This window comes from Cuculus canorus, chromosome 1 (genome assembly GCF_017976375.1).
Source record: "Cuculus canorus isolate bCucCan1 chromosome 1, bCucCan1.pri, whole genome shotgun sequence".
Classification (NCBI taxonomy): domain Eukaryota; kingdom Metazoa; phylum Chordata; class Aves; order Cuculiformes; family Cuculidae; genus Cuculus; species Cuculus canorus.
In genome coordinates, this window is record NC_071401.1 from 54,326,617 (window position 1) to 54,340,445 (window position 13,829).

Here is a 13,829-nt window from a genome sequence, read left to right on the forward strand (position 1 = left end):
GTAGTGCATTGCTGTCTTCCAACATTCCTATTTACATTTTGGGTGTTAAAAAGGTAAGGTTTTTACTGCGACATTAAAGTAGCTAACCTGATCATTTTAAGGAATTATTACTAGAATATGACAATCCTTTCAAACTTCATAGAGTTTAGCTTTTTATTTTGTTTCCCTCAGAGCAATAAGAGTCAATTTTTATCAAAAAAAACCCTCTTACATTTTCTTTGAGTCTTTATGTCAATGGAGTAGAAATATACTTGAAGAGTAAAAGAATCATCAAAAGTGGATTATAAAAGCTATCACAGACAGTATGATAAATGAGACATCTATCTTTTTTTCCTTCCTCAAAATAAAATTATATTAAAATATGGAATAAAAGTATAGAGCAGGCCAAATTCCCAAAGCAGATATTCAGATCTTTGCTAATTTTTTCTTCAATCCTAGCCTCTCCAAAACATGAACAAGAGTTTAAAGATCAATACACTTGTGACAGATTTAAAAAGTGAAATTCAAAATTGTGAGTTAAAGAAAGATCTTTTGGAGATAATAAAATCACACATGAGGCAAACTGGAGATGAAAGTGACTCTTCAGAAGCTCTGTTTTTCAAAAATAACTTGACTTTTGCATACTGACTTGAAAGAGAAAACTCATATTTTTGAGGATTGGACGTCACCACTTAGAGAAAGGGACTGATTTAAACAAAATTGCTTGAAAGGAATACATTTTTGTGGGAAAACTCATTCTTATTTTTATTTTGAATGAAGAAAAACAATATAAATTCTAATCCACTGAATTCGCAGGATAATTTCATAGAACAGTAAAGATGGTTTGAACACAGTGATCGCAACAGTTCTAATGAAAAATCTTATTTTCATCTCCTCAATGCATTGTTATAAAGCACATTTCAAACAACACATTAAATTAATAAAAATATTGATTGATCGATTGATTGATTATAATCAATGAATAATTAGAAATTATTAGGAATATAGTTATACTATTAGACATTGGTTCCAAAAAATAATACGTATAGTAAAATGCTCAAATTTTCTGGTAACTTCAGAATTAGTGGTGCTTCCTTTTCTGGAAATATTAGTAGTAATTCCTTTAAAATATAATTAGAGATTTGTAACTGTTCCTAAAGACATTATGCAGTCTCTCTGGAAAACAGAAGCTCCTATGAAGTCAGCAAAATGACCTTAGGAAGAACTTGATCGTAACTAATTTAAAATGTAACATATATTAACCTCATTATTTTCCAATTAGCCAGACTCTGCAAAACCAAGTAATCTAAGATGCACATTCAAAAATAAATAGTACATAACTTAATCTAGAGTAGATAAGGAATTTTAATGTTTTGTATGAAAAGAATGTATCAATGAGCACTTTTTTTTCCAGGAGTTCGACACAATATCGTCTTCTCCTTTTATGAAAGTTTTGGAGTTCTTATCTGTAAATGGCAGGAAATACAAACCTTTTAAAAGTGTTTGGGGTTTTTTTTGAAAAACAAAGGCCTAAATTCAGGTCAGAAACTAGTGAAGTGGTTATTCTGCTTTTCTCCCCATGTGCTACCTGAATGGATTTAACAACAGCTCTAGAGACAGCCGGATTGTTGTCTCCCTCTAGTTTTTCCCATTCTATCCAAATATCTAAAGAGTCTTTGGACCAAAGAGAGGCAGGTTTATAATAAGTAAAGGCAGGAGACTAAGTACTTGGGCAAAATCTGCTGCTTTTTGAAGGGTTAATTTTAACCAATTTTCCACTGACTCTTTTGAGAGGACTGGATTAGTAAATCACACAGCTTTGATGATATCACGTAGAAAAGGTTCTCATAGGCTAATATTAATTGGGAGGCTGAAGGTATCTCACCCTTCCTTCTCACAGGAGTACTGTCATAATCTGAGCTCTTCTCTCTCTTTTCCTCGTCTTTCAGAGAACTGAAAATCTTTTGAAGAGAAAGATTCATCATAAACAATACATTCCTTTGGAAAAATTTACATTTCAATAAAAAAGTATTTTTTTTTAGCAAGATGGTACATATTGTCAACACTTAAGAAGTTCAAAGACTTTTCTGTATGCATGATCAAGTGTTTGCACAGAAATACATAATGATATAAATTATTGATGTATAAACAAAGCGACAGTGAAACACAAGATTTCCACAAAAATAAAACTTCACCTCTGGGCTCCTATACATAGGCCTTCATCAGCCTATGAAGTCTGTGCAGGTAAAGTTGCTGGATGTATAATGACATGAAGCAGTATGAGAAAAAACAAAGCAATTCCATTTGAAATTCCATGTAAAAGCTGAGAAAAAATGCAAGAAAACTTCCTTGTATATTATTTTGAAAAAGGTGTGACCTGCATGTTCACATTATGAGCTTGAAAAAACAAGTTATGGCATTTCAGTTCTCAGTTGTTTCCTATTAAAAGAGTATCAGCTCTCTCTCTTGAACAGTCTGGTTTTAGGAGTTAAAATTTGTACTTCTTGAGTCATGAATTAGACATTAGGAATGAATTAAAGCTGTACTGTCAGGTTGGATCATTAATTCAGAAACAAATAAGGGGAAGAGTTACACACAATTTGCTAAGGGAATTCACACAAAGGCAGAAATAAAGCCATCTAATATAAAATTTTGTACTTTTCAATAGTGCGTTGCCTGGTATTAACATGTTACCCTCAACAGGAAGATTGTTATGACAGAGCGTACCACAAAGACAAATGAAGAAGCACAATCACTCTTCAAAGATTTTAAGTTATCAAAAAGCATTTAACTCACTGATCTAAAACACAGAACATCAGAACAGTGGTAATTATTACAAATTACCTGCATTAAAAACATGAGGTTATATTTTGATGGGAATTACCTTGTAATAATACCATTAATTCTAAAATTACCAGAAAATTGGAACCTTTTACTGCATGTGTTATTTAATTGAACCAATGAATATATATTTATATAAATATTAAATATTTATGTTGTGTAGGTATGATGAATAAATATTGACACTCACAGTTACCAGTAAAGAGACAAATTTTCCAGCAGAGTATCAAAGTATATTGCTTTCTCATTTATACTTCCTGAGGAAAAGGTATAAGATATTAGATGTCATAAATATTTATCTGGATACAGAATGGCCTAAATGCTTTCTCATTTCCACAGCATTAGAAGGAGAGTATCCAGTGCCACTCTTACAAAAGTGTCAGTGTACAGCATAGTATCATAGAATGGTTTGGGTTGGAAGGGACCTTAAAGATCACCTAGTTCCAATCCCCCTGTCACAGGCAGAGACACCTCCCACTAGATCAGGCTGCCCAAGGCTTCATCCAACCTGGCCTTGAGCACCTCCAGGGATGGGGCATCCACAACCTCCCTGGGCAACATGTTCCAGTGTCTCACCACCCTCATGGTGAAGAAATTCCCCCTAATGTCCAGCCTAAATCTGCCCCTCTACAGTTCATACCTGCTCCCTTTGGCCCTATCCCCACAAAACTTTACAAATAGCCCCTCTCCAGCTTTCCTGTAGGCCACCTTCAGGTACTGGGAGGTCCCTAAAAGATCTCCTCTGAGCCTTTTCTTCTCCAGGCTGAACAGGCCAAACTCTCTCAGCCTGTCCAACATTTTCCTGTTGAACAAATTGTGGATCAGTACGTCTCAGTTTTCAGAGAGGATGTACTCTGGTATGTCCTTCTCTGATCTGAATTCTACTGTGAAGGTTACAGCTCTTCAGGAGCTCCTTTCTGGAATAACCATAAAAACACAAAATATGGTATCGTGGTGTTAAGGTATGCTGCAGCTTGTGTGTCACCTGAACTACTTTTAATCAAATTGGCTACACATAAATAAAAAAAGGAATAAAGTTGGTATCCTGGAGCAGATAGTCACTTTATGTGGTACCGAAATAAAAAACAGGTGATTTATCAGCCCAGAGAAGGAAAGCTCGCTCATCTCACTGCATTCATTAACTTCCTTCTAACTTTTCTTTCTTACCAGCAGGGTCGTCCTGCAAGATGTTTCCTTGGATAGAGAGGGGAAGAAAAACAAGATTCTTCTGATTGACCTTCCAGATATGTAGACACTTTTGAGCTGTTTGAACCAACAATAAAGAATATGCCATGTGCTTGTTTCACCTAATTTTAGCAATTACAGAGCAACAGAAAGCCAATTATGTATAGAGTCCGCCCTCAAACAGACCTGACAGTGTGTATGTCAATTTGCCAGCTGTGGACTGCAAATTAATTCGGAATGGTACTCATATGAATTTGGGGCAGGGGGGCAGGACAAAAAAACCTTCTGTATGAAAGTATGTTTTTGCCTGGAATTACTGTAGAAGTCACAGTAGGTGCGGCAGTGGAGCAATATACTCTCTTCTTGCATTTCATAATGGGACGGATTGCCCTGTGAGACCTCTAATTTCCTGCTTCTCCTCCATAATCATCTTTGAAACAAGTTCTTCCAAAGACAAACCACTAAATACAAACAGAATAAGATGGACAACACACATGGTTTATTTCTGGAGAATTTTGAAGCTGAAATCCTACTCAGACATAAGGGATCGCTTCCTTTACTGAGATAATACACAATGAAGATGAGAATTAAAAATAATATGAGAGACAGCAAACACCATAAAGGAGATTTTATTGCTTTCACTATCCAGCATATTCCACTAATCTTCTTAATTCTGAATCCTGAGACACTCACAGACAGCCTAAATCTAATGAGAAACCCTTCACATTACTTCCACCATGGTTTGAACCCCAGCACTCTACTTTTGCAGCTGAGGATGGTAAACAGTGTAGAAGTAGTGGATGGGGTTGCCTAGAGCATACAGAAACAGATTAACTCTGTTACTTGATATCACGTTGACAATATCTAAGATTGAAAGTATAATTCTCTGAGTTGTCTACTTATTAATCTTAATCTTCTTGATTTAATTAGAAATAAATGCTTAAGGAAAAGGGCAGTGAACTGTGCAACATACTCTAATTTTTGGACCATATTTCTATAACTTTAATATGATTTATCTTCTGAGACAAAGGTATTGTCCTTCCATTACAGCTGGCATACGTGTGGACTCAAAGACACTGGCAATAACGAGCCTATTGTTAAACAGTTGTCATAGAAGCATTGAAATATTTCGAAGTAGATCAGCAGATGCAGACTAGTTCAAATGCAAAATCCTAAAATATGCCCTGGAGAATTTTCAGGACATTAAAGGAATTATTTTTCATCTGAATATTTGAATTGTTTTATTTGTGTATACATTTATATTTAAGTTTGCTTCCTCATGAATTAAAATAGAGATTAAGACTGTTTCAAGATTAAATACTATATTTTTTTAAGATGTTTAAAAGTAATGCAGAGGCTCTTCATTTAGCATTTGACAGTCTGTGTGGATGTATATAAATTCCACTTCAAGCTGTGAATCCTCATTCTTCATATTCAACTCCATTTTTCATATTCAGCTCCCTTAGTGAGTTTATTTCAATGAAGCCTTGTGATGATCCATTTAAGTCCTATGTGCCTATTGGTAGATGGATTTTTGTAATGAACACAGTTCAAGGTAAATGCAGTAATTTTGTCACATCTGGCTTGACTGCCTAAAGTAGTCTTTTCCTCTTCTTGTATCCAAGTCCTTTGAATGAACATCACTTTAGTGAAATCATGTGTTAGAGCATAGCTAAGATTTTTAGTCAGACTAGTTTTGTTCAGTGAACAGTAACTGTTCAATTCCAGTATATCTAGGATGGGAATAGGTGATGAATCAATTGAGAAGCAGCTGTACAAATGAGTAATACAATCATCACTCTTGCCATCACACTTTCTTCCAATTCCACCTGTTCTCATGAATTGGTATTACTGAATTGATATTATTCTTCTTATTCTAAATCAGAAAAAGACTGTGTCCTGCTCTGGATAGGTGTGCCACTGGTGAGAACCAAGATAGGAAAGCCTCTATGGAATGTGCACATTTCCAGGTATCCTAGTTAGTGTTGCCTGCTCTCCTTGAACAGGAGAGGCTACATGAAGTTTCACACATGTATCAAGTTTAAGTAGCTTTGGTTGCAGAAGATGCCATCAGAATCAGATTTTAAAATAAAGAAAAAGTAAATACACTGAAGTGGGTGAAGGAGCAGAAAGAGGGGAAATTATATTTGAGACTTAAGAATGCACTATAACATCAAGTAAGGGACACAGACTGGTTTATTTGAATAATAGCACCCTCTTTTTATATGGACATCACAACATAAAGGTTTTTCTAAATTGTTTTCCCTCTATCACAGAGTCTGAACAAGAAAATAATAATTTAAAGATTAAGCAGTCCTAGAAACAAAATGTTTTGGAGACTTTTTCCTCTGACGGGATGAACATCAGGTGAGAGAAAAATCAAAAATGTGAGAGAAAAGGTTTGCCTGTAAGTACCTTAAACACAAAGATACCCTTGATGTTTCTAGACATATGAGCCCTGAACTAGGAGATCTCTAGCTGTAGTAAGCAAACACTGGTTCTGCATTTTAAAATGTGAAAAGAAAGACAAAGGAGTGGCAGAATATTCTTCAGAAAATTGATGGTCTTGCTAAAAATTTGATAGATGGTGTGGAGTACCTGAGAGGAGTGACATCAGGATTAGCCTGTCTTCAGAGAGCTAGTTGAAAACAGATACAAATCAATATATAGATGATAGATATTTGTTGTTATTGCTTCTTGCATTCTGCAGGGTTTTTTGAGAAGGCAATTCATCGTGACGCATGAAATAGTCCTATGGGAGCTCCTTGGTTAGAGTAGACTAAAACTAGCAAATGAAGTGTCAAGACTTTATACTGCTGTTTATTTTATACATTTAAAGTATGCTATCCTTTCTAGTACCATTCCTTCAAATATCTGCATCAATTTTCTATATTTAAAAAGTCCTTATGAAGAGCAAAACAGTCAGCACAATTGTAAGGCTTTGAAACACTGAATGTAGTGTAAGCATTGACAGTTTGATATGAAAACCAGAAGTTTTCAAAGTGCAACGTATTTTAAGCAACAGTGTAATGCTAGGGCTATCACTTCTGGCTCATAAATATCAAATGTCTTCACAGGCCTTCCAAAGCCTAAAGCCTGTCACCACACATTTGTCAGTCTCCAAGACTAAGCGAAAACAGTTCTTGCATATTTAACACTGAGTCTAGGAATAAGTAACCTTCAGCTTCAGAGGCTACACCTTCACATAAAATTACTAGATGTTTATCTTGGCATAAGCATCTCTTCTCTCTTCCTCTCTGTTCCTCCCAAGTCTAAGAATTATACACATATTTAGAAAACAATGACATGGCCTCAGAAAAGAGGAGGTAACTTCACGCTTCTTACTTTTTAAAAAAAGCAATGTACTTAAAAGGGCCACTTCTGTGTCATAGTTTATCGGCTTATTTAGCTTATGAATTTGTTGCAGACAAGATCATTTCCTTGGTGAAAATGTCTGGAACAGCTAACAAAAGGGAGCCCTGAGTTTGACTAGGACCTCTAGAATCTAGTATAATACAAAATACTTGGTAATTGTCCTTTCTTTCTTGGCTAATTAAGAGACAACACAATGTCCACCTTGAGCACTGGGGGCCGTTCTGGGGCCACAGGATAAACAAGATCTCAAGCTCCAGGAGAGCTTCCAGAGGAAGGCACAAAACTGGTGAATGGTCTAGAGGGGAAGTGTGTGTGGAGCAGCTGAAGTTCTTTGGTCTGTTCAGCCTGGAGAAGAGGAGATTAAGAGGAGAAATCATTGAGCTCTGCTTCCTCGCAAGGGAAGGAGGAGGAGGAGCAGGTGCTGAGCTCCTCTCTCTGGTGACCAATGACAGGACGAAGGGAATGGCAGGAGGATGGGCCAGGAAAGGGTTAGGTTGGGTATTAGGAGAAGGTTCTTCCCCCAGAAGGTGGTGGAGCACTCCAACTGCTCCCAGGGAAGCAGTCACAGTACCAAGCTCTACAGTTATCCAGCAGCATTTGGCCAAGGCCGTCAGCCCCATGGTGTGAATGTTGGGGTGTCCTGTGCAGGGACAGGAGTTTGCCTCGATAATCTTTGTGGGTCCCTTCCAACTCAGGACATTCTATCATCCTAAGGATCAGGTTCATGACCACCTGAGGAACTTGAACTTATATAAGTCTATAGGACCTGATGAGATGCATCCCAGAGTCCTGAGGGAATTGGCTGATGTGGTGACCAAGCCATTCTCTCTATGATATTTGAAAAGTCATGGCAGTCAGGAGAAGTCCCTGGTGACTGGAAGAAGGGCAACATTGTCCCCATTTTTTAAAAGGGTAGAAAAGACAACCCTGGGAACTACTGATCTGCCAGCCTCGCCTCTGTGCCTGGGAAGATCATGGAACAGATCCTCCTAGAAGATATGCTAAAGCAAATGGAGGATGGGGAAGTGATTAGTGGCAGCCAGCATGGCTTCACTAGGGGCAAGTCCTGTCTAACCAACCTAGTGGCTTTCTATGGCGGGGTAGCCACAGCAGTGGACATGGAAAAACCAATGGATGTGATCTATCTGGACTTCTGTAAAGGCTTTGACATGGTCTCTCTACAACATCCTTCTCTCTAAATTAGAGAGATGTGGATTTAATGTGTGAACTGTTTGATGGATGAGAAATCAGGTGGAAGGTTGTATTCAGAGGGTAGTGGTCAACGGCTCGATGTCCAGATGCAGGTCCGTGACAAGTGGTGTCCCTCAGGGGTCTGTATTGGGACCAGTGTTATTTAAGATCTTCATCAATGATATAGACAGCAAGATCGAGTGCACCCTCAGCAAGTTCGCAGATGACACCAAGCTGAGTGCTGCAGTTGCCACACCAGAAGGACGGGATGTCATCCAGAGGGACCTGGACAAATTGGAGAAATGGGCCTGTGTAAATCTCATGAGGTTCAATGAGGCCAAGTGCAAGGTCCTACACCTGGGCTGGGGCAATCTGCAGTTTCAATTCAAGATGGGGAATGATGTGACTGAGAGCAGCCCTGCACAGAAGGACTTGGGGGTGCTGATTGATGAGAAGCTCGACATGAGCTGGCAATGTGCGTCCACAGCCCAGAAGACCAACTATATCCTAGGCTGCATCAAAAGAAGAGTAGCCAGCAGGTAGAGGGAGGTAAATCTGCTGCACTGTTCTGCTCTTGTGAGACCTCATCTAGAGTACTGTGTCTAGTTATGGAATCCCCAACATAAGAAGGATATGGAACTGTTGGAACAGGTCCAGAGGAGGGCTACAACTGTGATCAGAGGGCTGGAGCATCCCCCATATGAGGACAGACTGAGAGTTGGGGAAGTTCAGCCTGGAGAAGAGAAGGCTCAGAGGAGATCTCATAGCAACGTTCCGGTACCTGAAGGGGGCCTACAGGAAAGCTGGAGAGGGACTTTTTACAAAGGCTTGTAGTGATAAGACCAGGTGCAATGGGTATAAACTGAAGAGGGGCAGATTTAGACTAGACATAAGGAGGAAATACTTCACAGTGAGGGTGGGGAGGCACTGGAAGAGGTTTTCCAGGAAGTTGTGGATGCCCTATCCCTGGAGGTGTTCAAGGCCAGCTTGGATGCGGCCTTGGGCAGCCTGATCTAGTAGGAGGTGTCCCTGCCCACTACCGGGGGTTGAAATTGGGTGATATTTAAGGTCCCTTCTGACCCAAACCATTCCATGATTCTATGATTTAGCTTAAATATACAGATTAGTTATTTCTGAAGAAAAATATTTTCCTGATGCATGTTGTAACAACATTCTTACTAATTGGAATGTTTTAATAGTTCTATTGAACAGAAAGTCCATGCCGGTAAGCTCGTGTGATAGTCCAGAACAAAACAGTGTTCCTGTTATACAGTGTTCCTGGTATACACTCAAAACACCTTTTAAAGTGTATTCTAAATTTTAAATGCCAGCATAAATCCATAAAATCACAACAGCTCATTGAAGGTACTAGTAACTGAAGATATGTGCACAAGTGATAATATTGAACAGTATGGACTCACATTTTTATTACATAATATTTTTAGAAAAGGTTCAAATGAAACAGCCTTATATGCAAACTTCAGTATGCCTAATATATAGTTAATAACTATGGAGATTTATCATACAAGTAGTACAAAAAGAATATGAAGGCTAATTATATTTTTGACATTTTGAAAAGATTACACTAAATATATCAATATGAAGGAAATTTTAATGCTGTAGAAGAGGGTAAAAGAAAGTGTACTATTCTCAGAATTCTTTTGTCATTTAATATTTGCTTAATAGCCATAGTCACATTCCAAGACTATTTTACAGTTTCTAGATGATCTTTACCATCCCTTCCATTCCACACCATTCTAGGATTCTATGATTAGTAAATAGATATGATATATCCAGTATTCCAAATGACATCTGGTTTTAAATACTTGATCTCTAACTGTTTTTTCAAAGTCAAATCTTCAAAATTACTCTGAGGAAGTTAAATATCCAAATCTTTTCACAGCTCTCTCAAAATACCACCTAGAGAAGCTATAGTAAGACTTGAAAATGTATAGACTAGCTATCAGTGCAACAGCACCTTAAGCTGAATCCAAACTGGCCTGCCAAGGCATGCCCTAAGATGACCAGTCTCATTTCTCCAGTTGTTCAGGATTGGGCAAGCATACACTACAGTTTCTCTATGGCCACATTTCTAAGTTGCCTTTTCATTATCAAATCAAGTCTTACCTAAGCTTGGAAACTTGGAGTATAGTCAAATTCAGTAAATATAGATAAATTCAAGGACTGACACCAACCTTGACTTCTTATCTAATAGTGCTGTATTTTACAATGTAAAGTACAGAAATTCGCTTTTAATGTTACCAGGCATCTATTCCCATCATAATAACATCCTGATTCAGAGAAGTAGTTAACTTATTTGTACTTCAATTGAATTGCTTGTGGTCACAGTTTCATGCTGCTGAGGTGCACAAACAAACGATTTTTTGAAGAAAATTGTTACAAATGTGATTCAGAAAAGGTAAAACTCCCAAAACGTGAAAACTCCATAGCAATAAGAAAAATAGAAAGAAGTGTAAGACATCATAATGGCATTGGTGTTGAGTGGGCTACAGAACATTGTTTCCAAAAGAGCTCCATGAAATTCAGGTACTGCAACTAAACCTTATATTTTCCAATAGTTCCATGAAAAAATAGAACAGTTTATCTGCTTAACTGCCAAATCTTTAAGTAGTAACTTACAGGGACATGCCATTGTAGCACCTTTTATTTGACTATAATACAGTGTTGAGGTCAGTCTGTGCTATGCCAAATATGCATTATCATGTGTTACAATGAAACATACTTACATTCATACCATGCTCATAGAAATCTTATAATTGCAGTCCTGTTACTGCAAATCTTGGAACATTATACATACAACGTTTCCATACCTTTTCCAAGATAATTCAGTGGTATTACATAGTGAAAAATATGCCAATTCATAATTTAAATGCAGAAAGGAAACATAATCATGGACTTACAGTCTATTGATTTCAGGACTCTCTTAACTTCTCCACTTCCTGATCCTTCACAACCATCTTCATCATCACAGTCTCCACTGATTTCCTCATGCACACCTCCACCACTGCCTATCTGTTGGAGATCCCATTTGTGATATTTAGGAAATGATTTGCCCTGTAACAGCTGAAGACAAGATACAGTATGCAAGTTAGCAGTACAAATGGGGAACTTCATTGAGTACCCAAAATTTCATATATGTCTCTTGTAATTTTCTAATTTAAAACTGAAACTTCAGGATCCACAGAATGATAAATCAGATTTTTTTATTATTTTTTTTTTCTGGCTTAGAGCAAGATTACATATATCTGGTGATATATGCTTCATTTTCAATTTAAAAAATGATAACTTTTCTGTGTCTTTAGTGCTAGATAAAAGAAGATCAGGAACCAATTCCTGACCCACAGGCCAAGAGGATAGAGATATCCTCGCTCCTTCAGCCTAATCTCCTTTAAAGAAGACAGACAATATTCAACGGCCCTGGATCTTTTCAAGACCTATGTAGTGCCCACATGACCGTAGGACGTAATACTTATTTTGTGTGAATTTTTCAACTTCAAATATCTGGAATAGTAGAAAAGCTCTGCTGCAGCTCTATGTTGGTCAATCCAAAACATACATGTTGTGTGCTCTGAGTGTGCCACATGAGGATCTGGTAGAAGCTGAAGGGAAAAATAATGTGTTGAGACAATATCAGATGCCTGACCAGAGAGCAACAGACCAAGCTACTACAGTTTAAGTCAGTGCTAGTCTGCAGAGAACTATTTTGCAAATCACATACAGCATTTCTTTGGAAGAACTAAGAAGGCTGACCCAAAACAAAGCAAAGGGATAGCTGATACTGGTATAAGAAGTGTAGATGACCTGGGTCCAATACACAAGCTTGTTCTCTGGCTCATTTTTATTCATCACTATAGATGTGGCCAATGATACCACCACGGTCTACAAGACAACAGGTAGAGATGTCAAAGTTTAATCCGTTTCTCCATTCCGTTGAGCAGAACTCTGCAATCACCTGAATAATGTACATCTTCCTCATTTATCAAATGTACAAATGCTGTCATTCACAAAGTAAGTGGGAAGACTCAGATACATACATACACAATGTGCCTTCTGAAGCATCCAGATTCAGGTCCGTTTACATGTCAGATACAGATAAATTTCCTAATATCTAACGAAACAAGTACTTACAAATGTTAAGAATTCTTACAACTTTATCTAGCCCAAAATATCAGCTGGTGCAGGCTCATGAATTGCACTTGTTTCAATCTAGCAAGACTTCTTTAGACTGGCCAAAACTTCACTGGCTCAGATTCTTTAATTTAATAATCTGATGGGTTGTTTTCCCCTGAAAGTAGCTACTAATTAGTCTGAAACAGACTAAATTGTTTTATACCTTCGAAATGTTTTTGGTTTGTTCTTCAAACAAGATACTGTGTTCATATTTTGGAACTATATACTCAGTTTATGAACTATGGAGTCACTTCCTAGATTACTTGATCTGTTAAGTGCTATTCAGTGCCCAAAATCACTACTACAAAGACATGTCTCAGAAAAATCTCAGTAGCTTTACAAAAGACACTTGCAACACCATATAGAAACAAGAGAATATATTTCAACACTGAATCAGCAGAACCAATTTATGCAGCACATTTGATTTAGAAGTTTTGTTAGAAGGTTATACACTAACTTCAATACAAACTACTTAGCTAAGAGAAAAATGTTCATTTGTATAGCTGCCCTGTTCATTGTGTAATCCATGACATACTTCTGTCAGCATAGTATTTATGGAAAAAAAAACCCACAGCCAGTTTAATGAACCACATTGAGCCAAACAGGATGCTTTTCTTATTCTTTTCACTTGGTTCAAATCCGGATGCAGGTCCTAAGTCATGATAGGGTACTCTTTATCCCTGACTTCTGTAGCATAAATATGGGAATGAAGCTCCAGAAAGACAAATTTTCAAATAGGAGTTACTGCCAAAGTTTTCATAGTATAGAGTCATTTATACATACATTGTTTTTCAGCTTGAGAATATGTATGTTCCTCTATATTCTGTATCTCTGTCTCAGTCTTTTGGCATAATAAGATTTTATATTTTGTTCCTTCTCTAAATTCTAGCACAAAGTAGTTATGTTCTCTTTCTTCTTTTTTTCCCTTTTTACTTATTGTGCATTATTAACATGAGACTAGAAATCTGAAAGCGCAATCCCTGTAAATCGCTTTAAATGTAGGTTTAACATTGAAAAAATGTTCAATTTTTTAGACTTTTCACTGTACTTGAAAGAGTAGAGATTAA

At 37.3% G+C, this 13,829-nt stretch overlaps 1 protein-coding gene across 3 annotated transcripts in view; it reads right to left on the bottom strand.

Annotated features, from left to right (window-relative positions):
* GPC5 (glypican 5) overlaps window positions 1–13,829 on the bottom strand; it is a 690,193-nt gene that overhangs the window by 294,670 nt on the left and 381,694 nt on the right. For all 3 annotated transcript variants that reach the window (XM_054056381.1, XM_054056380.1, XM_054056382.1), the window contains exon 7: window positions 11,493–11,655. In XM_054056381.1, the coding sequence (XP_053912356.1) occupies window positions 11,493–11,655 (163 nt within the window). The remainder of the gene's footprint in view (window positions 1–11,492; window positions 11,656–13,829) is intronic.